The following is a 24,941-nucleotide window of genomic DNA, read 5'->3' as shown; positions in this document are numbered from 1 at the left end:
GCGCAGGCTCCGGACGCGCAGGCTCAACGGCCATGGCTCACGGGCCCAGCCGCTCCGCGGCATGTGGGATCCTCCCGGACCGGGGCACGAACCCGCCTCCCCTGCATCGGCAGGCGGACTCTCAACCACTGCGCCACCAGGGAAGCCCCCTTTTATTATATTTTTAATGCTATATCTTTTCAGATGGGATTTTTTTTGTAGTAGTAGTAGTACTTTCTTCTGTATGTTTCCTATTTTCTGTGATACAGCTTCCTGTGACCTTCACACTGTCATATTCAGAAATGAAGAAGCCTATCTTGGTGCAGACTCTTGGTCCATCTAACCCATAATTCTACTGCTGACAATGGCCCCCAAAGCCATTTTGTGGAGGACTTGGCTGCCCACCTTGACATGACCCCCAAGATTCTAGGTGCACAGTCTAAAATAATCCCATTTCTCTTTGTAACCTAGTATGGCTTAATCAGCTGTGAATTTAGCTAGATCCCTTTAAAAGGACAATTTTAGCCTATGCTACCTACTGGGGAGCAGGAGGGGGGGATGGGGGGTGGGTAATGGAGATCCACAGTGTAACTGGAAGGACCACTGCAGGTTCTGAAGACTGATTTCAGTTCCAAATAGTGATACCAATCCTCAGGTGGACTGCCTTCTAGAGAAATACCCGCTGCTTCTGTTCTTTGTCTCATAGCCAGTTAGTTCTCTATCCACAGCAAAACATTCCCTTCCATCCTATAGCAACTCAACCTTTTTGACTGTCAGTATAGTTTTATCAGTGTTTCTTTGAATGGGTAAAATACCCCCCTTCTCCTTGCTTACAACTTTTTTAAACCTTTTTAAAGATTGTAAAGATTGTAAAAACAAGCCAACTCTTCCTTTTTTAAAAAAAAACTATGATCTTTTTTTCCCTATAGACTATAGGCTTAAGTGCTTAATAATAAACCTTTTTTAAAATAAATTTTATAAATCCATCAGCTTGGCCATGTGGCAGTGAGAATCACTAGTCAGAGGTTCATAGAGTCTCCCTTGCAACCTCTCTCATGGATGGACATCTTCCTATCGACCAGTTGGCCTCCAATACCATAGTCATTTGCAGTGGCTCTCTCCAGCTCCACCATGACCCCCAGGCATTCCTGCAATGCACCTGCCAACCAGCCTTCCAGAATTATTCATAATTCAGTATAGGAAGTAGGTCTAGAACAGCATGTCCATGTAGTACTTCCAACTTGTCTCATTCCTTTGTGTCTGCTTACCAGCAGAATGGGAGGTGGCAAGCAGTCACAAAGGTTTATATCTATCGATACTAACATCCGCCTTCCACTCACAGCGGCTTTGTAACCTTTTTGTATCTGTAGCCAGAAATCAAAATCTGTCCATTTGAACACAATTATGGAAAACCATGTTGATTTCAAGGCTTTCATTATAAACCTCACCCTGGAAACAATCTTTAGAGTCTTTCCAAGTCTGAAGACCCATATGCATTGAATGTTCTCACAGTGTGCTCTGTCAGAGATAGTTTTTACTGATGTTTTCTTGGGAGCATCGTTCCCCAGGTATGGAGAGAACTGCCGAGAGGCCTTTACAAGGAGTCAGGCTGGCTCAGATAGGTGGGAGCTTTATTGACAACAGGCCTTGAAAGAAGAGCGGGCAATAATTTCTGTATGGACAAAGGGAGAATTATAAATTGGGACTGACATATAAACATGAGTAAGATTCAAAATTCCCCCTCAGAAGAAGTGTCAATATTAGTTTGAGTTACAAAACAGGGTAGAAGGAGACAGTGAGTGGTATAGATGTTTCTTTATAGCTACATATGGAAGCTATGACTACACATGCACACACATAAAATTATAAACTCAAAGATAAGGAACCAATCATATATGAATGTGATTGTACTTTTAAGGTTTATAGGTGGGTAGTATTAAATTATAATTTTCTGAAAGGCAAAATCATAACTCTCATGTGGAGGTGTGAGGCAGGTCAGGGGAGAAATTAGGGTATTAAGGGGTGGGTACGTGTTGAAGGCAAGTCCAATTTTATATACACACAGATGCGCATATATATGTTTATATATGTATAGAGAGAGAGATATAGACATATAGACATATACACATTCATTTATATTAATGTGTGTGTGTGTTTATAAAATTTGTTTTTATTTTCCCCCCAATCCTCCTCATAATTGGGGACCATCCACTACCCTAAAGGGAGAAGGCAGAAGACCAGCCCTTATTTGGTGACCAGTTTGCTCAGTGCCGTTAGGGTAAAATCATGGGTAAAATCATGCGTGGGGACCGTGAGTCGCTGAACTTTTGAGAAGCAACATGAATGTGATTATTCCTTTAAGGTTGTAGATGGGTGGTATTAAATTATAGTTTTCTAAAAGCTGAAATCATGATTCTCATGCAAATAAAAAATGAACACATGTCAAAGATTTTATTCAATTCATTCATTTATATGGGAATCAGTAAGATATTCATACCAATTCAAAGAACCTTTGAGACACTGAGTTTATGTAATTTAATAAATATTAACCTAAGATTGCTAGGTTAGATTAAAACTGCTTAACTGGTTAATGTCTTAGAGGCCAATAAACTGTAACCTTTGGAAACAACTGTTCTATGGGGCAGAAATAAATTTCATCTAGAAAAAATGAAATAGACTAAATATTTATGAGTTAACATATAACGTCACTAAGTCTGGGACTTTTAATCAGTAGTAAGCAGTGAGTCAAACTAAGTACGTTGTCCTAGATAATCTTTGCATGGACTTTGCCCTGAATGACATTGAAAGGCTGTGCTGCCTTATTTTCAAGTTGTGGATAATTTCCATAACAGTGGTGAAAAGCAGAGGAACATACTGAGTAGTACATAATAGAGTGTTTAGATCTCAGCTTATATGTGAAATATCCCATGTTTTTGATAACAAGAATCTTCTTATCATTCCTCAAGGCAGCAGCTGAGAGAAGAATCCCCAGAAAATAGGATTTACTTAGCAAAATTGCTGTAGAGGGGAGAATGAAGCCAGTATTTAGCTCTGCTTTTGCCCCATTAGATATTTAACAATTCATTCATTTATCCATACAGTGATTCAACAAACATTTATTGAGCCTGCCAGGCTTTGGGGAGTAGAGTGAAAAAGACAGTCCCTTCTAGTGGGAAAGACAAGCAGCAAATAATGAAAGCATTACAAGAATAATATAGTTTTAGGTAGTAGAAGAGTGCTATGAAAGGTAGGGGCCGGGAAGAAGCAGGGTAAGAGGATAACAAATGATTAGAGGGGAGGGGTGTTTTTTCGATGGGATGGTTGCAAGTTCTTAGGAGGATTGGCAGGCCCTGCAGTGTGTGGCCCAGCAAGAGCAGGAGACTTGGTGTCAGGAGGGGCTCTGCTATCCATCGTCTGATAGGTAGTCCCAGGCTGCCTGAGCCCACTGTCTGAATATGATTACGTCTTCACTCTAGTTCACGGCCCGGGATACCTCCAGTTTGAACTTCTATCTTCTTGTCCTGAAACAAAGCAAGGATGGGGGACCAGAGCTGTGAGTGGAGCAAACAATGCACACATTTCGCCACTGGGAAAAAAGCTGTTACAGATGTTCTGGCTTAAGGCAGGGAGAGAAGGCTCAGAAAACTGGTTAGGAGCATGGTTTTCAGATCAGACACAGCTGGCATTGAATCCTATCTCTACTGCTTTGGCTGTGTGACTTGAGTTACTCAAATCCATTTTCCATCTGTTAATGACGCATAATGATCACTCCCTCATGGGGTCACTTGGAAAATTAAATGAAATCATCTCCAAAAAGCCCTAGGCACACAGGAGGCCATCAACAAATAGTATTGTTCCTGTTTTTCCCACATTTGGAGAGTCTGTAGTACCATCTTCCTGTAGCAGTAATTAATTAGTCTTATTACAGGCATACAGTTCTTCAACTTTATGGAAAGATGAATCATTATCACAGAGTTTAGGTACATGTGAACTGGAGGTCCTCCAGATGTGTTGGTGTTGACCCATGTTCTGTGGTCAAAATTATCCCAGCCAACAATCTGAGTTTTCCAAAGAGATGGAAGGTGTGAGGCCTTAGTGGCACACCTAAAACTTTTCAGCACAGGCTTGGAAATTCTTGGGTGAGAATTTAGAAACTAAAATTATAATACTTTTCATGGGGTTTTGATCTGGGATGTTTTTCCATTACCTGTCTGTCCTGTCCTTTCCTTTGTTTTACTGTTCTTTCCTTTCCCTCTTATAAGTTGCTTTCTCTTCTGGAGAGCTATGGGTTAGAAAGCTATTAATTAGCTGCGTCTCACTCTAATTTTCAATGAGATTTAATATAGTAGGGATAAAACTGCCCCTTTTGAAAAGAGAGGTTAAATGTCTGCAAATTCCTTGAATTGATTTTCTAATTGTTTTGGTAATAATGTTTTTTCATTTGATAATGTCGCTGAAAGAAATAATAATTTCAATTAAACTTTAAACGTAATTTTTAATTTTATATATCCTAGGGAGACTAAGTTTTCTTGCAGGGAATAAGTTAAGACCATAACCTTCTTCTCTAACCTCATAATTATTATGATCAGGAAATGTCTGTAATGCATTACGTTGTAATTAAATTGCATACCCCAGACTGTGCAGGATCTGTTTATAAGGGACAAATGGATTTTCCACAGCTGCCTGCCTGTGAGTGCATCCTTCATGAAACATTGCGGCAGCCAATGTATGCACGGAAATAACAGACTTGAATTTAAATTTTCAAAGCTTTCAAATGTCTTTCAAAAATCTTCTCATAACATGAATTGCTTAATTTGTGTACATGAAAACCCACTGATTACATATGAACGAGAGTCAACCTACAATAAGAGGGGGCTATGAGAATCTTTGTGTATTTACCCACCCATCTCTTCAGGAATTAGCAGGTATTCATTTAATCTTGTTCTGATATCCTGCACAGACTGGGGTCATTACGGGGATCTTTCTGTGAAGATTGGAATCTTCTGTGAACAGTATGGGGCAGGTCAGGTATTTCTTACAATATTCATTGGACCATCTTCACCCAGTCACACAGCTGGAAAATATTTTGTGAGATGAATGTTTACAAGAGAAAAAAAAAAAAAGGATTCAGAGAGGAGAGAGAAGAAGGGGAAAGAGAAGGATGAGAAGGGAAAATAATCCAAACAGGGGTCAAGGCGGGGTCACATAGAATAGACCTCATGGTCCAACTGTTCCATCTTGAAGAACAATCATCAGAACTTTGATTTATTAAATAAGAATTTTCAATCCTTCAAGTTGTATTTAATTGATCATGCTGTTGTGGACATACTGGGTTAACCTTGTGGATACATAATATCTTATAGTAAAGTATTAACTGAGTGTTTACCCATCCTCACCAGCATCTTGAACTCGGGTATCATTAGCCCTCACTCATTCATGAGGAAACTGAGGCTGAGTGGCCTTACGTGATTCTCCCAAATTCACCCAGATATTAAGCAGAGGAGTTTGAATTGGAACCCGGTCCTACCTGACTCTAACCCCTATGTTCTCTCAGCTGTATCTCCCCGTCTAGGCCCAATTTCTCCTTGACTGACAAGCTCAAGGATATGTCTTCACATCCTTAAATTCCAGACCTCCCTTAGAACTAATTTTCTAAAGGTGAACTGTCCTAATCATGCTGTAATTTGTTTCCAAGGGGTGAATATTGGCCTTCAGAGCAGGCTCCTTCCTACCAGCTTTCGCCTTCTAAAAATCATTTGATTTGATTCCCTGTTCAGAGCTCATATACCTGTCAGAAGATACTGTGCAATTTATCCCTAAGGACAGTTAACATTTTCCCCGCCGCCCCCCACCTTGTGATGTCAGGTGCTCTCAGAAATTTCAATGCAGGCTCTCCCTCAGTGCTGGTCTTTTCGATCAGTGGCTGTCACTGACAAAATGTCTCCTTGGAACTGCAGAGACAAAGCTGTAAGGCTGCCAGCAGGCCTGCTCTCCTATCTCCTGTGTTTATCAGTGTTCTCATTGGTGGTACCAGATCTTCTGGAGTTGTTTCAGTTTTGTAAAGTGTTCATGGGAACTTAGATGATCTCTGAGGAAATGCTTTCCTTAAGTCACTAGTTTTAAAGGGAGGCAGCCAAATTCCCAGCCATCTGGCAGTCAGTTTCTTTCAGTCTGAGACAGGGAATTTCAGAGGCCTTGAAGAGGGCATGCACAAATATTTCTTGCTTCTATTTTTTCAATATGGAATTTGGAGCCTTGTCTGTCAGCCACCATGCTGTGTCTTTAGGAAACTCTAAATGGGAGGAAATCAGCCCCTAGCAAGCTGTACTTTGTCTCTTGGAATTAAATGTCCTTTTCTGTTTCTTGAAATCCACAATTCTGATTCATCTTCTATCTGCCCTCGGTGACTTTGGAACTCCTTGACTTTGTCCTTAACTTGTGGATGAATTTGACATCCAGCTGATGCTCTCTGGGATCCAGAGAGCACATGCTCCTCACCAGCTTCAACTAGTTCGAAAATGTCATGGTTTCTGTTAAAATGCTTCTAGCTCCTACCAAAGTAAGCACACAGATTTGTCTCTCTTGGGTTGTGCTGTGAGTTCATGGCGTAAAGTGTATTCTGGTTTAAAAATGGACCACTGGGCTTTTCACTGGAAGTTTGGTTATCTTTGTCCACTTGCTTTCCAGAGAATTTCAGAGGCTGGGATATCATCATCTGGCCCTGGTCTTTGTCACCTGTCCCCCAAACTGTACTTCCTTCCTAGCCGTCTCCTCACCACCACAATTGTTTACAGAATTCTACCTCCACATTTTTCTGGAATGTCTCCCTAAGGTGCAGCTCCCGTCTCCCCACCTTCCTGCCCATTGGCCCCCAAAGGCTTCCCATTTATGAACTGTGTTCAGTCTATTTTCAGCCTTATTTAGGAACTTTCAAAGATAACGTTAGTTGCCAACTTTCTCTGCCTGTAATTAACCCAAGTTACCCACACATCGCCCAAACTGGAATGCTCACATGTTCTATTCACCTGGAATATCCGTGTCCCCATCTCTGTCTGTTGACAGCCTAAGTACTTGTGCTAGATATTCTCTTGTACCACTCCTTATCAGTCCTCACCTTTCTCTACCCTATACTGTGCCCTTGGAGGCTAACGGTTATGGACTGCCCTCTGGCTTATGATTGGGTTTGGCCAAGGGAGGCCTGTAGGATTTGAGAGGCACCAGCAGGGGACTGATTCCCTGGCTTCAAACAACCACAGCTCCTCTGGTGACCCTCTCCAACAGATACAACTGCAGCTACAGCTGCTTTCTTCTCTGCTCTTTTAGGCCTAGGGGTGGAAATGGCCTCCCTTGCTCCTCCTTTAGCATCCCTTATTGGTTTTATTTAACCCTGACCACTCTTTGTAAATAATCCTTTCATTAAATTTTCCAAGTTATCTTCTTGGAGTGTCCCATCTGTTTCCTACAAGGGCTCTGACTGATATAGCACCCCCAAGGCCCAGTTCACTTATACACTTTTCTGATTTCATTCATTCACTCAACAAATTCACATTCATCATCTGTTTGGTGTTACGTTATAGGCATTGGTGACAAGAGTGGAGAACAAAACAGTGGCCTTGCCTTCAGGGAGATTACAATATAGTGGGGAAAACAAATGTGAAATAAGCAGTCATAACAAAGAATGGTGAAGATTACGATAGGAGAAGTACGGAGAGCACACAACAAGAGGACCTAGTCTAGGGAGCAGAGAAGGTCATTCAACTACATAAGGTATCCACTATTTTTTGTCCTTTGCCCATAGTACTCAGTGCATTCTGATTGTGTTATTATTATTTGTGGACACATTTTCTCTGCCTCTACTGCAGAATAAGCTTTTGAGAGCAGAGACTGTCTTTTTCACCTTTATGTCTTAGCCCACTGCCTAGAATGTTGTAGAAACTCAAGTATTTGTCCAGTTGAATTGGATTGAACTTTCTGAACACTTATGAACCTCAGCTTCAGCCCACCCACTGAAGGTTGTACATTATTAGGCTGGATAATGGTGAGATCCCACCCTTTCAGAGCTATCGGAACAGCAGAAAACATGTTTTTCTAGTTGAAAAAGAAAAATCACTGAAGAGGAAGAAGCCTCCTCAACACAGGTGAAGGGTTTGATAGGTGTTATCAACCTAATACACCCTGTTTCGGATATTTGCTGACAGGCATTGGAGTCATTAATTGTCAGGGTTGAGATTTGAGCTTTCTTTTATATGTTTGTTTTGCATCACTGGCTTGTGTTGTGTTTGATAGCAACATAGCTGAACTCAGTGTGAAATATGAATGAATGGAGGGAAATCCATATCCTACTCCAGAGCAAGGAGTTTGGGGAGATAAGTAGGGGAAAACCTTGGTACAAAGTTTTTTAAACTTGGGTCAGTGTAGAGAAAATCTGGACAGCATCCTGAGGCAACAGAGGGCTCAGGAACAAAGAGCAGGGAGTAGAGGATCGGGAGAAGAGAACTCTGGCAATGTGGTAGGCCAGAAGTTCTCAGACACCTAGCTGCCCCTACCAAAAATAATTGTTGGATAAAACAATAACTCTTTCTATAATACATGGCTTAGTAAGGCAAAGTGAGGGAATTCCTCAGGGGTGAAAAATGATGAAGTGAGAATCTGTAAGAGGGAAGAAAACTCCAGAGCCTTTGTCTAAGGGTATCTGCCAATCCCTGTTCTCCTAGAGCATGGGTTTTAACGAGGCGTGAGTGTGTCTGGGACAGGAGAGAAAACTTGGGGCCCTAGTGTCCTTATATAAGGTATTGATTAACTTTAAATAAATATGTAAGCCATATCAATCATCTGAGGTCTCCACTGAGAGAACTGAAATAAAGTGTGTAACTTCCAAATGAGTAGAGTTGGGGTGGGGGAAGGAATGATAGGAGGAGAAAAGAAAAACAACACAAAGGAGAGCAAGAAAGAAAAGGAAAAACAACAAACAGAAAACAAATGAACAAATAGAAAGCAAAAACTAAGATGATATAAATGAGTCCAATTTAACAATAATCACAAGCTACATAAATGAATTATAATCTCCAGTTAAAAATCAAAGATTGTTAGACTAGATTTTAAGAATTCAACTTTAAACTATCCGTACGAGAAACCCCTATAAATATAAGGACAGAGGCAGATTGCAAGTAAATTGATGGGAAAAGACATACGAAGAATGAGGTTAAAAAAAGGAGATATAGCTATATTAAATATTAGGTAAAACTAGACTTCAAGACAAAAAGCATTACTACAAATGGTGAGGATGACTACATATTAATAAAGATGTTCAAGCTGGAACAAAGTGAGAGAGTAGCATTGACATATATACACTACCTAATGTAAAATAGATAGTTACTGGGAAGCAGCTACATAGCTCAGGGAGATCAGCTCTGTGCCTTGCGACCACCTAGAGGGGTGGGGTAGGGAGGGTGGGAGGGAGACACAAGAGGGCGGGGATATGGGGATATATGTATACATATAGCTGATTTTCTCTGTTATACAGCAGAAACTAACACAACATTGTAAAGCAGTTATACTCCAATGAAGACGTTAAAATAAATAAAGATGTTCAATTTACCAGGAAGATGTAATTCTAAGTTTATGTACTCCTAAAAGCATAACTTTGAAATATATAAAAAAGAAATTGCTGGAACTACAAGAAAAATAAACACATCCCAAATCACAGGTCATTTTCACACATCTCTCTCAAAATTGATAAACCAAATAGACAATAAATCAGTAAGGAGGTAACAGATTTGAAGAATACAATTAACAAGCTTGTTTTAATGCACAGACACGATACACTGAAAGCACGTTCTTTTCAACGCATGTAACATTTATAAAATGGATCATCCGATAGGCCATGGAGAAAATCTCAGCAAAACTCAAAGAATTTGTATCATATAGCCCACATTCTCTAACAGTTAAATTGGAAGTCAAAAATGAAAAAATAACTGAGGAAACCCCATACCTTTGAAAATTAAAAAACACATTCTAACTCATGCGTCAAAGAAGAAAATCAAAGTAGGAATTACTAAATATTTAGAACTAAGTGATCATGAAAATACTCATCAGGACTGGTGGGATATAGAGAGCTAAAGCAGTAATAGGGGAAAGATTGTAGCCTTACTGCTTATGCCGGTGACAAGGAAAGTGTGCAAAGTAATAAACTGAGCATTCAACTCAAGAAGTTAAAAAAACAAAAGTGAATCAACCCAAGAATAAGGAGGGAAATAATAAATATGAGTAAAAATCAATGAAAGAAAACTGCTATACATTAGAGAATGTCCCCAAAAAACAAGATTGTGTCTCTTTTTTTTTCAAAGAGTAACACAGCTGACAAACTGCTGGCAAGATTGATGAACAAAAAAGAGAGAAGACTCTAATAACCGGTATCAGGAATGAAAAAGAGTACTCCCTATAGGTGCTGCAGACATAAACAAAGATAAAAACAGGATATTACTGACAACTTTATGCTGATTATTTAGAATATTTGGAAAAACTCACACATTCCTAGAAAAGTGTAATTTCCAAAGTTAATTCCAGAAGAAACCTAAAACCTGAATAACCCAATAACAAGGATAGGAATTGAATCATTAGTTAAAATGCTTACCATAAAGAAAGTATCAGAACTAGATGGTTTTGTAAGGAGTTCTACAAAATGACCAGGAAATGAATCATTCTAATCTTACACAAACTATTCCAGAGTATAGAAAAAGAAGGATCACTTGCCCATTTTATGAATCAGATATATATCCTTGATACTAAAAATGGAAAGCCACAGGGCTTCCCTGGTGGTGCAGTGGTTGGGAATCTGCCTGCCAATGCAGGGGACACGGGTTTGGGCCCTGCCTGGTGGTGCAGTGGTTGGGAATCTGCCTGCCAATGCAGGGGACACGGGTTTGAGCCCTGGTCTGAGAAGATCCCACATGCCGCGGAGCAACTAAGCCCGTGAGCCACAACTACTGAGCCTGCGCATCTGGAGCCTGTGCTCCGCCACGGGAGAGGCCGCGACAGTGAGAGGCCCGCGCACCACCATGAAGAGTGGCCCCCGCTTGCCGCGACTGGAGAAAGCCTTCGCACAGAAACGAAGACCCAACACAGCCAAAAAAAAAAAGGAAAGCCACAAACAGAAAATGCAAATTTTTTAAAATGTATAATTTACAGTTGCAACAAAAAGTATAAGCCATGGAGGAAAGAAAACTAACAAAAGGCATGCCAAACTGTATTACAAAACTTCAAAGACATTACAGAAGACTTAATAAATAGAAACATATCAACACACCATTTTCATGATAATAACACAGTATCCTAATATAAAGATGCTAGTTCTCCCCAAATTGATACGTAGATTAACATAATTCCCATCAAAATCCAAAAATATTTTTTGTACAGTTTTAAAATGATCCTAAACTTTATCTGAAAGAGCAAACAGTCAAGAATAGTAAGATATTCCTGAAGGAGGAGAAAGAGAAAGTGAGGGAACTTGCCCTGCCAGATAACAAGAATTAGAATGCAATGGTAGTTAAGATACTGTGATATTGTTTTGGGAACAGACAACAGACCACTGAAACAGAATTAGAAAGCCCCCAAACAAAGCAACATATATAAGGAAATTTGATATATGCCCAAATTGATACTGCAGACCAGTGGGGAAAGAGGATGTATTAGTCAAATTTTGCTGGAATAACTAAAAATAAAAATAGAAGCCTACCCTACACCAAAATCAATTCCAATTCTAAATGAATGAAGAACTTAAAAATGAAAAGCAAAACTTTAAAAGTTTTAGAATAAGACCCCAGAGAATATTTTTGTGATATAAGGGTAGGGAGGATTTCTTAAACAAGATATAAAAAATAAAAATCATAAAGGAAAGGATTCATAAATTCAACTATACAAAAAGTAAGAACATCTATTCATCTAAATGCATGATAAACAGAGTGGAAAGAGCCACAAACTGGGAAGTGATTTATATAAACCAACTACCAACAAAAGATTAGCATCTAAAATATATCAAGAACGCCTACAAATAAATAAGAAAAGACAAGCAAATCAATTCAAAAATGTGCAAGGGGCATGAACAGGCATTTTCCAAAGGAGAAAACATAAATGACAAAAAAATGCATATGTGAAAACATGCTCAGTCTCATTAATAATTTAAAAAATTAAAACCTCATGAGGTAATATTTCACACCTAACAGATTAGCAAAACTTAGCCTGACAACACCAAGTGCTAGAGAGGATGTGAAGCAAGAGAAAGACTCATATACTGACAATGGGAGGATAAACTGGAAAGGAAAACATTTTGGAACTGCATGATGAAATTAAACACACATGTGGCTCTATAGCCCAGCAATTCCACTCCTACATTTAGAGCCTAGAGAGTGTTGATTATATTTATTTGATAAAACTATAAAGAAAAGCAATGAGTGGTTAATACGCAAGCAGAACAGGATAGTGGGCACCTCCCTCCTCTGGAGGGAGGAAAGGATCCATGGGGTGAGGTGGGGTGGGGTGGGTGGGAAGGAGCTCATAAGATGGGCTTCAAAGGTACTGGTGATATTCTTGCATTGAATCATGGACATACGTGAACTCTTATCTTGTCACCGTTTATAATATACATTATGTTCCCTACAATCTTCTGTATGTATGGTACTTTATTTCATAATAAAATGGTAAGTAAATAAATAAATTAGTCCAGAGGCTAAAGAACTGCAGTTGGAACCCACAGAATGGGCCAAGTAGGTTCTAAAGGATGACTAGGAGGTGTGAAGATACCTCGAGGCTCTGATCCACGGCTGGAACTAGAGAACAACTTCACTAGAGTGACAAGAAAGATCTTAAGTGGGGCGGAGGCTCCTGCTGGTGCCCTTGGAGGTTGCTGGGAAATTTTATTGGAAGTAAATGAATGATTTGAGAAGAAAAACTTGAGCAAAGGAGTACTGACTTTCTTTTGTATACAGGGAGGTAAAATATTTGCACTCTGCTAATATGAAAAAATACTGTATCTTTATAAATAAGGAGGGTATTGTATCACTTGCTTTTCAAATAAAGTTTATTTTCCTTTGGGTAGCAGGAAGTCCCGAAGAAGGCAGTGTAGAGCTTATTCAATGGGCTTGCAATATTTTCTAAATCCAGTCTCCTTCTGTCTTTCCACTCTGCCATTTTTAGTGTGTGGGCTTTTTGCCCCCTGCAGTTCCAAACTTCTCATCTAATTCAGCATGAGGGCATTTTACTGACTCTTGTCAGCCAAGTAAAGGCCTTCCTAGAACTCACCCACCGCCGGCCACTTCATATCCTAGTAGTCAGAACAGTGTCACATGGCCATTTCTTGCGGCAAGAGAGGCTAGGAACACCATTATTTTGCCATTGCAGCCTGTATAATAGGAGCAGGGAAGGGGGCAGTGGTTTCTGAGCCGCTATTCAGCAATGTCTGTCAAAATACTTCACTAAGAATTCTTCCTCTTTTTTCCCCAGGAGCCAGTCTACTTGATGACCTATATAAATATTTCTCCTTCCATCACTCCCACGGAGACACCATGACTGTCATGGATCCAAAGCAGATGAATGTTGCTGCTGCTGTTTGGGCTGTTGTCTCTTATGTCATTGCAGACATGGAAGAAATGCTGCCCAGGTCTTAGCAAGAGCAAGAGGAAAGGCACTTTTGTCCTTTCTGGCCAGGAATCCTGGGTCTGCAGCTTCAAGAAGCCCCACTTCACCTAACAATTTTATGTGATCATTTACAAAGCACAACACTTTTTCATACTTTCTGAAATCATCTTTCTTGATACTTTCCAAATTCTCTGTTCCTAGTGTAAGGAATAAGCCCCACCCCCACAAAGAATCAGCCAATGGTAGGGATCACAGTGGGGGAATTTCGTTACACCACATATTAAAAATACTGTTTCTACTTTGAAAGTAAATACTGGATAAAGCTTTGGAAGACCTCTGGCTTTTATGCATGTATTTACGAACATTAAATACAGTGACCAATATTTTGTTAAGTTATTCATTGAAGGAGTAGAGGAGTACACAATTGTAGTACAGTCTTAATTGAATGTATGGAGGCATCTGGCTTTCTAATTTGTACATTTTTATATTATTAGAATTTTTAAATGAGGTTAAAATTTTTTTAATTCACAGAAAAAAGTCACCATTTGGGGAAAAAAATCAAGTATGTAAAATCCAGTTGCCTTATTAAAGATCTATCACCAAACAAATGATAATACTATTTTACATTTATGCTTTATATATTTCACATAATATATCTATGAAGTTGGGGCTTATTCACATTTTGCTGATAACAAGTTTGAGGCTCAGAGAAGCTAAATCATATTCACCGAGCAAAGCATGGATCCCCTTCTACTCTGGGAATAATCTCTACTATTCTTCCACACACAATGTCCCGTATTCAATTTAAAAAATTACAAGACACACCCAAAAATGCAAGAAAAACTCACTGTCAAGAGTTAAAGCAATTAAGAAAACCAGACAAAAGAGATAACTCAGATGTTGGAATATCAGAGAGGAACTTTAACATAACTGTGATTAATATGTTAAATTCTAGTGGGAAAATGGGTCTATATACATGAACAGGAGAATTTCAACAGAAAGAAGAAAACTATAAAATGGAATCAAATGCAAATACTAAAATAAAAAATACAACATCAGAGATGGAGAATTTCCTTGCTGGGCTCGTCAGCAGACTGGATAAAACTGAGAAAAGAATCAACAAACTTGAAAACAGATCAATAAAAATTATCCAAACTAAAACACTGTGAAAGAAAAGTGAAGGAAAACAAACACCAGAATGGATCATTAGACTGTGATCTAATATATATATATATATATATATATATATATATATATATATATATATATGTGGCCTAATATACATGTAACTGAATTCTTAGAAGGAGAAGACAAAGTATCAGTTTTATTAATGGTAATGATTAAAAAGGCCTTTCATTTCTGGCAAGGTTGCCGACTGGTACACTGACCCTTACACTGAAAACGAAAGATGTTGGATAATATCTGAGAAACACTTTCTTAAATATATGAATTAACTGATTAAAAGGTAAAGAATATTAGACAAAAAACTAAGTGGAGGCATGAACCAAGATGATATAATAGCACATTAAACCAGCTTTTCTTTTTGAGAAAATATGCAGAATGTGGTGAACTTAAATTTCTATTTTCACAGCGTTTAGTGGCTCAGGGGACTATAGACAAATCCCATATTAGGGACACTAGAGAACCCCAATGAAATTGGAACCCCAAAGGATTATACCTCAATACAATGGTGAACTAAAAATAACTCTGAGGACCATAACGAAAATTACTGTTATTAAGTAATTGCTGAATGGAGGGTCCAGAGAAATTCCCACAGATAAAGTTACACAGTCAAGAAAATAAAAAACAAAAACAGGAATCAGAGCATTCTGAGCAACAGCAGTCCAAAAAAGAAAACAGCAGAATTAATTCACAATATCCTCTGATATTGCAGTATTTAAATCAAGAATTTTCTAATCTATACCTATTATGTTTTGAAGAAGTAAAAGAAGGGATTGAAAATAGAATAGAGAGTAAAGGACTATAAAAAGTGACCAAGCATATTGTTTAAAAAAAAAAATAGAACTTCTAGAAATGTAAATGGAATTTGAAAATTAGAGGACCAGCTTAACTGCAGATAAGAGAATTCATGAACTAAAAAAAAGTGAAGAAATTAATGAGAATTTAGCACAAAAAGAAAAAGATATGGAAAATATGAATGAGGTTAAAAAATATGAAAGATAGAGTTATATGCCCAAATATATGTTTAATCAGGGTTCCAGAAAAGAAGAAATAAGACAAATAATTATCTGCATAAATAATAAATGAAAATTTTCCAGAAATAATGAAATATACCAATCCACAGAATCAAGAAACCCAATGAATCCCAAACAGCATAAACGAGAGGAAATCTGCACAGACATGTTATAGAGAAACTACAGACCACAAAAGACGTAAAAAAAAAGTCATGTAAAATCCCAAATCCATTTATGATAAAACTAAAGAGGACATCCTTAAGCTGATGAAAGCCTCCTACCCCCCCAAAAAGTTTAAAATATCACAATTACAATGAAATACCAAAAACTTTTCCTTTAAGATAAGGAATAAGATATGGGTGCTCACTGGAGCTACCTCTAGTCAATGGTATCTTAGATGTCCTGGCCACTACAGAAAGGCAGGGAGGACAAAGTCTAAGCAATGGAAATGAAGAAAGAAAACTTTTTATTTGTAGATAAATATGATCACCTATGTAGAAAATTCAGAAGAACCTACAAAAAAATCAAAATTAAAAACAAAGTTTAGGAGGTTTGGAGAGAAAAATCAACAAATATAATGAAAAGCATTTCTATACATATACTTAGAAAATGCAACCAAAAATATGTTACTTACATTAACATCTAATAATATACAATATCTAGAAACAAATTTTACAAAAAGAGATGTGTAAGATTCTTTTAGGGAGAAAATGATAAAACTTCACCGAAGTATATTAAGGTAGAACTAAATAATTGGATAAATATGCCATGTTTAAGTTTTGGAAGACTCAATAGTAAAGATGTCCATTCTCCCCAAATTTATCTGTAGAATCAATACAATCTCAATGAAAAATTCCCAATGGGATTTTTTGGATTTGAGTTCTAATTTTAGTGTATTGGTTGGTTGCTTGGTTTAATGTACCGAGCTGATTTTAAAAGGTAATTGGATGACAAAGGACTAACAGTAGCCAGCGTTCCTGAAAAAGAAAAAGTAGGGGATCATAGTAGCCATTAATGTGATTGCCAAATATTTTTCATTTTCTTTCTAGGCAAGATTGTACTTTCCTGATCCCTTGTAATTTGGTATTACCATGTGCTTTTGACAAAGAAATAGGAGCAGAAGTGGTTACCTCTGGGTGGCAATTTTAAGACCCAGTGCGTGATTTTGCCGTCCTCTCTCTTCCCCATCATAGCAAAAGACAGTGTTGCAGAGAGTGCCTGCTCCAGGAATCCCCCTCCAGAGTGATGACCAGGCACAACCCAACTTCTGGTCTACCCGTAATGAACATGAAGCATGAACAAGAAATGAATCTTTATTACAGTAAGACACTGATAATCTGTGGGACTTTGTTACCACAGCTTATACTGACTGATTTTTTTTATCTTACCTTGCCAGATATCAAGACTTCTTATCAGGCTGTAGTATTTAAGATGGCATGGCATTAGCACAAGGGTAGATAAACAGACCAAGGAGACAGAATAGAGAGTCCAGATCCAGAATCACACATTCATGAAGACTTGATTTATGGCCAGGTTGGTACAGAAGATCAGCAAAAAATAAAACATAGACTTCTCAATAAATAGTAGAACAATTGTCTCTAAGTGAACAACTGTCTCTAAGTAAACAAATTCGACTCTCACTTCATATCTCCTATGTAGCGTCCTGTTGAGAATAGATTGAAAACAAGTGATTGAATCGCTTGACTAATTTAAGGGCACAGTCCCCTGAAACACATCTGAAAGCACCGAGAACAGTGCACAGTACATAGTAGCTTCACAATAAATGTCCTCTGATTGGGGAATGTCAGCTCCTTTAATCTTGTGGCAAGTCCATTTCTCAGTTTCCATTCCTCAGTCCTTCTCTTCTTTGAGGTAATGATAGGAACAGGATAAAAATTCCTAACATGGAGCCCTTTCAAGAGAGAGCTAAACTGAATACCGGCAGGAAAGTCCTGGAATTCTCTCAAGCAAGGGAATAAGCTTAAGCAGGAAACATGGGAAGCTGCCAAAGAGGGAGGTCTTCACAGTTGTGCTTTAGGTGATCCCATTTGTATTCCATCTTCACAAAAGGAGACAGAAGCCATCAATGGAGACTTGGACTGCAAGTAACCCACATGGTTGTCAGTTCCTACTACAGTGGCAATGCAGAGACACAAGAAGATACATCTTCTGACTGAGTAATGTTGGTCATGCAGTTTACAAGGTGATGTCTTCCACCTCGATCCAAAATCCAGTCACTCTCAGGTTCCCGCTGGATTGAGAAATACAGCACATCCTAATTCTTTAACCAAGCTCTGTGAGGCAGAATTATAGGAGCATTTAGTCTAGGGCTAATTTTGCCTAACTACTCGGGCTAAACCCTCTGAATGCTCTGTTGATGCCCCATAAATTATGAGGTTTTCCTCTCTGATGGGCGGAACAAACTATTTCTGTCCTTGTTTGAGTTCCTAGTGCTGTTTCTTCTATCCCTTTCAGTTGGCTCTTCCCAGCCTCTGAGAGTTCCCTCCAACACATGCACTGATCAGTGCTCAGCTGGGGAGGGCTGGGGGACCCTCCGCAGGTCTCTGGCATCTCATTCTGTGAGGCTCTCCCCTCTCTGAGACTGTGTCCCATGAACTCTCGCTGCCTTGGCCTCCCCGGACATTCAGAATCCTCCCTCAACTCACGGTGATTCCGGTCTCTGCTTGGGTTTCCCTTTCCTCATCTGTGACTGGAAACTCTCTCAAGGTAAGCTGGTGCCATCGTAGGACTCACTTCAATTATCTTCTGTCTCTTGGGCACCATAGTCCTTCGTCTCCTGATATCCAGTGTCTTAAAAACCCTTGTTTCATATATTTATTTGAGTTTTTAATTATTTCATACCTAAAAACAAAGCTGATCCCTGTTACTCTTACTTGGTCAGAAATAAGTGTCAGGTCACTATTTTTTGTCCATTGTATACACCCATATACTTTTTACATTTTGAATCATTCTTTTCTCACTACTGGATTCCAGTTCGGGAATGTGGATTCTCAAGGATTTCACGAACTGTCCAAAGACTGAGCTAAAATTCATGACATCTATGAATTATCAGAGTCCAAAGATAATCTATGGCTTAGCTGGTAATCATCTTTAGTTTCAAGGATTATTTTCTAGAAAGAATATGTCCTATACAGATGTATATATATTTATATGTAATATCATATATATTGCATAAATTTTAAATGATGTATAAATATATATAAATAAATACCTATAAAGCCATTTATGTAAACTCATAGGCTGCTGGTTGCCTTCTTGTTGCTCCCTAAAATGGAGCAACACTTGATGTCCTATTGGACCAATTTCTTCCATTCCCTGCAAGACCAGCAGAGAGAGGGACTCTTCTCAGTAGCAACACAGCTACACTCATGGTCCTCCTCCGTTTGACTTGGAGCTGCTGTGCCTTTGGCTTGTCACCCTGAGCAGCATCTTTAGATCGCCCTCACAGATGGCGGAGCTCAGATATATGTCCCGTTTTGTATTCTCCACTCGTTGCCACCACCATCCTCCCCACTCACTCCAGAACTGTAAAGTTCAGAGCCACTTTGAAAGAGAAAAACCATCACAAAGTGATATTCTAGCCTCTAGTTCCCACCAGCTGGCGAGACTCCACCTCCCCCCCCACCAACTACCTTCTGTGTCACTGTACCCACCCAGCCCCTCCAGGAAATGGGGCCCTTTGTTCCCCCTCCACTTTCTGCATGGGGTGTGGGCTCGTACCTTCCTCGCCTATATCTTAGAACTGTCTCTGAGGAAGTGGTTTGATTCCATCTCTTTGCCTTTCCCCATAAGGTTGTCCCTGAAAAATATTAGGGACAATAATAATAAAAAATATTATTATTTCCCTGAAAAAAATAATAATTGCATACGGCCAGATGAAAGCATGTCCTCCCAGGGCCCTCTACTGCTGCCTTACTGGAGGAGAATGGAGGGACTGGGTTGCGGGATGTGTGAATGCGTGAGGCTGGGGAGTGTGTTGGTGGGGTAATCAGTAGCACTGATAGCATAGGAGCTACGGAGAACTACATGGGGGTGGGAAAATAGAGGTGGGAGGAAGAATTATGAAGAAAGAGAGGGGCCCGTAGAGTTTTTTCTCATGCTAACTCCGCTCGCACATTATAATTGCTTAGGTCTCCCAGGCAGCCGTGGAGCCTGGCATGTGCTCTTGAATCACTACAGCTATAGGCACTTTCAAGTACAATTCTCTTACTTTCCATAAATTGTAAAAGGCACTGTTCCTCTGCTAAGAAACCGTGTCTCATTTGAGTGGTGGCCTAGTTCCTGTGCACGCAGCAGCTTTCCAATTTGACTTTAGGGTCAAGCTGCTTTTCTGATTCATTTGGCTGAGTAGACTTAAGTGCAAATCGAGAAGAGAAACCCATTTAAATATTGTACGATGTGAAAAAGGTGAATTCTGTAACAGAAAAGGGAGGGGATTAGAGGGAAAGGAGGTCAATTGCTGATTTTTCCCTTGACATTGTTAAGACGTGGTTTTGAGGGTTCTGGTGTGTCTGAATGATTTGGAGTTGAAGTTCCCAGAGTGTTCCAACTTCCTCACAATAATTACGCTGACACCAAGAGTGTTTTGAAAATCTTCATGTGTCTGCACTGCATACATTTCATTGCCACGCAGTCCTATTTGCTCAGTGCGCTCCCCTCATAATCATTTGAGATGCTTCCCACTTACCTTGAGTAAATATCAAAACAGATCTCGATATCTATATCTGTCTCATGAAATATACATCCTCTCTAACTGCGCCCAAATGATTAATTTACTGCTATGTGATGATTAGCGTAAAAATCTCATCACGACACGAGATAGAAATGTTATCAGCTAATTGCCATTTGAAGTGAAGAATGTTTTTGCATAGAAATTAATGATGCATGCTTACTTCTCAATTCTCTGTTAAGCCAGAAGACCCAAGACTGTTTTTGAAGCAGAAAGAAATTACCTTTGAAGTTGTTTTTTTTTTTTCTTTCCTCTCCCTTAGATGATCCACAGTTCAGCAAAGGAATGGTGGAAAGCAATGGTTAGCGGAGTTTTGTACGCAAAACTCAGCTCTCACCAAATCAGGTCTTCCAACCAATCAGTTACACAATTTCAGGCAAAGACCTTTTCCCTGGACGTTAGAGCCTCTCTGTGGCCCTGAAACTTGACAGAGCAACACTCATATATATGCAGCATATCCTAAGCATGCTCAAGTCCTTTGGAGAATCTGATGTTCTTATCACCATTGGTGGTCATTCCAATTCTGTTCAAGCAGCCGTACAACTATCTATGAGTTGGATGATACCTCAGAAAGCCTTGTTTTATTTTCCAGATTTAAAGAGCATTTAGCTGTGCCTTAGATCTTGATGATAAAGTCACAGCCTAATCCAGTTAGTTCTCTTAATTCTAAGTACCAGCCAGTCTATCCCAGAGTTTGTAATGGAACATGAATTTTCCCCAAGCTCTGCCTTGCCATCCAAGTCATCATCACCATTATCTAATACCCAGCCTGGGCCAGCTATGCTGCTGGGAACTTTATGTGCATTTGCTCATTTAATCCTCACCCAACACAGTGAAGTCAGTCCTATTTTAATCCCCATTTTAGAGATGAGAAAACATGGATATACAGCTCATACGTTACTTTTCCAAGATCATGGAGCTGATCAAAGGTGGCTGAAATCTAAAAAATTCAAACCCGAATATCCCACTCCGACAAACATAAATCCTCTGGATAGTGACCCCTCTATCCTTCACTGTGTGGACAGATCCAGTCTAACTGGTTCATTTTCATCTCAAGGAATAGAAAGTGGGGCTTGAACAGTGCCATTCTTTGGCCCAAGAAAGAGGGGCTTTGTGCTTTTAGAAGCCCCACATATCACAAACACACACCAACAACAAATTTATCGAGGGTTATGTGGGTGCTTCTGTCACCAGCTATCTGGCACTCAGGGCAGGCACAGCAAGACTCATGAGTCTAAGCATCCACTTTCAGGTGAATGCCATGTTGGCTCCAAAGAAATGCTGCCCTTGGGTCCTGCCTTTGAGAGACAACTGTGTCCGAGTGTTGTGAACATAGACACTGCCTCAGAACGTGAAGAAGATTTGAGGAATAAAAGTACTCAAGAAGAAAATACAAATTCATTAACTTGTCAAATCTTTCCTCTCTGAGAGCAAGAAGGCAATAGTTATTGCATAGTTAGGTATTGTTTCCCAGACGTGTGGAGCATCCATTTTCTTGATTCTCATCCTGTTCCAATCTGTGGTTCTGAACACACTCATGAATAAGCATGGCATTCGCAACAGTTGTACGTGGTGGCATATTGCATTATTTAATATTTTCAGTATTATTTAATATCTAATATCCGTAACTTAAATTGGCAATTAGACGGACATTTCGTGCTAGAATTGCAACTAGTTTTATATTTGTAAAATTAATAATATCCAACAAACATTTGTAAATCTAAGTAGAAAATGTTCACTTTAGAGAGTGGCGTGGACATATATACACTGCCAAATGTAAAATAAATAGCTAGTGGGAAGCAGCCGCGTAGCACAGGGAGATCAGCTCGGTGCTTTGTGACCACCTAGAGGGGTGGGATAGGGAGGGTGGGAGGGAGACGCAAGAGGGAGGGGGTATGGGGATCTATGTATATGTATAGCTGATTCCCTTTGTTATAAAGCAGAAACTAACACACCATTGTAAAGCAATTATACTCCAATAAAGATGTTAAAAAAATGTTCACTTTAAATATTTTTATTTTAAAATGTGATATTTATTCATTATAATTAATATTTCTCTTTTATTTACCATTTATTATTTTTAATTGTGGTAAAATATACAGAACATGAAATCCATCATCTTAATCATTTTGAAATGTACAATTCCGTGGCATTAAGTACATGCACATTTTTTTGCACGCATCACCACCATCCATCTTCAAAACTCTTTTCGTCTTGTAAAACTAAAACTCTGTACCAATTAACCAATAACACCCCATTACTCTCTGCCTCCAGCCCCTGGCAACCACCTTTCTACTTTCTCTCTCTCTGAATCTGACTACTCTAGGTACCCTATATAAGTGAAATCATATAGTATTTGTCCTGTGACTGACATTTCACTTGTCCTCAAGTTTCATCCATGTAGTAGGATGTGTCAGAACTTCCTTCCTTTTTAAGGCTGATTAATGTTTCATTGTATTTTATACCACATTGTGTTTATCCATTCATCCATCGATGTCGATCTACTCTTGGTGGATCAACCAAGAGAGAATAATGTGAATAACGCTGTTATGAATAATGTGAATAATGCTATTGTGAATAATGCTGTTATGAACATGGGTGTACAAATATCTCTTCCAGATCCTGCATAAATTCAGAAGTGGAACTGCTGGATCATATGGTAGTTCTGTTTTTCATTTTCTGATGGAACACTGTACTGTTTTCTACAGTGGCTACACCATTTTACACTCCCACCAAGAGTGCAAAAGAGTTCTGATTTCTCCACGTCCTTACCAACACTTGTTATTTTCCTTTTTCTCCCTGTATTTTTTTTTGGGGGGGGGGGTTGTTTTTTGTTTGTTTTTTGTGGCCATCCTAATGGTTTTGACTTGCATCTCCCTAATGATTAGTGATGTTGAGCATTTTTTCATGTATTTATTGGTCAGTTGTGTATCTTCTTTGGGAAAATGTGTACTCAAGTAGACATTTTTTCCCCATTTTTTTAATCAGGTTGTTTTTTGTTACTGAGTTGTAGGAGTTCTTTATATATTCTGGATATTAGCCCCTTATCAGAGATGTGATTTCCAAATATTTTCTCTCATTCTATGGGTTACCATTTCACTCTGTTGATTGTATCATTTGATGCAGAGAATTTTTAAATTTGGGGGTAGTCCTGTCTATTTTCACTTTTTTGCCTGTTCCTTTGGTGTTTTTTCCAAGAAACCACTGCCAAATCCAATGTCATGAAGCTTTTTCCCTCCTTTTTTTTCCAGAGAGTTTTATAGTTTTAACACTTACATTTAGGCCTTTGATCAATTTTGAGTTAATTTTTATGTATGGTATAAGGTAAGCGTCCAACTTCATTCTTTTTTTTCAGTGTGGATATCCAGTCTTTTCAACAACTTTTATTGAAAAGGACTGTCTTTTCCCCCATTGAATGGTCTTGGCACACTTCTCAAAAATAATTTGACCATATAAAATGAAGGGTTCATTTCTAAGTTTTGTATTCTATTCCATTGATCTATATGTCTGTCTTTATTATAGTACCACACTGTTTTGATTTACTGTAACTTTATAATAATAAGTTTTAAAATAAGTAAGTATAAGACTTCCAACTTTGTTCTTTTTAAAGATTGTTTTGACTATTTGGGGTCCTTTGAGATTCCATATTTAAAATTCATTAAATATGAATTTTAGGATGTATTTTCTATTTCTGCAAAAAACCACTATTGGGATTTTGATAAGAATTGCACTGAATCTGTTGATCATTTTGAGTAGTACTGCCATCTTAACAGTGTCCACAAATAAGGGCTGCTGACTTAGCTTGGGCTAATATAACTAAATACCATAGACTGGGTAACTTAAACAACAGACATTTATTTCTCATAGTTCTGGATTTTGGGAAGTCCAGGATCAAGGTGCCATCAGATTCAGTTCTTGGTGAAGGCCCTCTTCCTGGCTCGTATACAGTCACCTTCACAATGCACGCTCACATGGTCTTTCCTTGGTGTGTGCTCATGGAGAGATCTCCAGTCTCTTCCTCTTTTTATAAGGGCACCAATCTCATCATGAGAGCCTCACCCTCATGTCCTAACCTAACCCTAATTACTCCCTCCCCAAAGGCCTCACCTCCAAATACCATCCATTGGAGATTAAGGCTTCAAAAGATGGATTTGGGAGGAACACAAACATTCAGTCCGTAACAAATGTCTTTATCTATTTGTGACTTCAATTTCTTTCAGCAACAATTTGTTGTTTTCAGTGTACAAGTCTTTTACCCCTTTGGTTAAGCTTATTCTTAAGTATTTCATTCTTTTTGATGCTATTGTAAATGGAATTGTTTTCTTAATTCCCTTTTCGAATGGTTCATTGTTAGTGTATAGAGATGCAGCTGATTTTTTATGTTG

General features: G+C 38.9%; 1 protein-coding gene across 2 annotated transcripts in view; it reads left to right on the top strand.

Moving 5' to 3' along the window:
- CPQ (carboxypeptidase Q) overlaps nucleotides 1–13,989 on the top strand; it is a 461,800-nt gene extending 447,811 nt beyond the window's left edge. For both annotated transcript variants that reach the window (XM_055091154.1, XM_024115916.2), the window contains exon 8: nucleotides 13,477–13,989. In XM_055091154.1, coding sequence (XP_054947129.1) covers nucleotides 13,477–13,640 — 164 coding nt within the window. In that variant the 3' untranslated portion in view covers nucleotides 13,641–13,989. The remainder of the gene's footprint in view (nucleotides 1–13,476) is intronic.
- The last annotated feature ends 10,952 nt before the right edge of the window (nucleotides 13,990–24,941 follow it).

The sequence above is a fragment of the Physeter macrocephalus genome, chromosome 15, assembly GCF_002837175.3.
Source record: "Physeter macrocephalus isolate SW-GA chromosome 15, ASM283717v5, whole genome shotgun sequence".
NCBI classification, from domain to species: domain Eukaryota; kingdom Metazoa; phylum Chordata; class Mammalia; order Artiodactyla; family Physeteridae; genus Physeter; species Physeter macrocephalus.
Note: the sequence above shows the minus strand (reverse complement) of the source record. Positions and strands in the feature narration are given on the sequence as shown.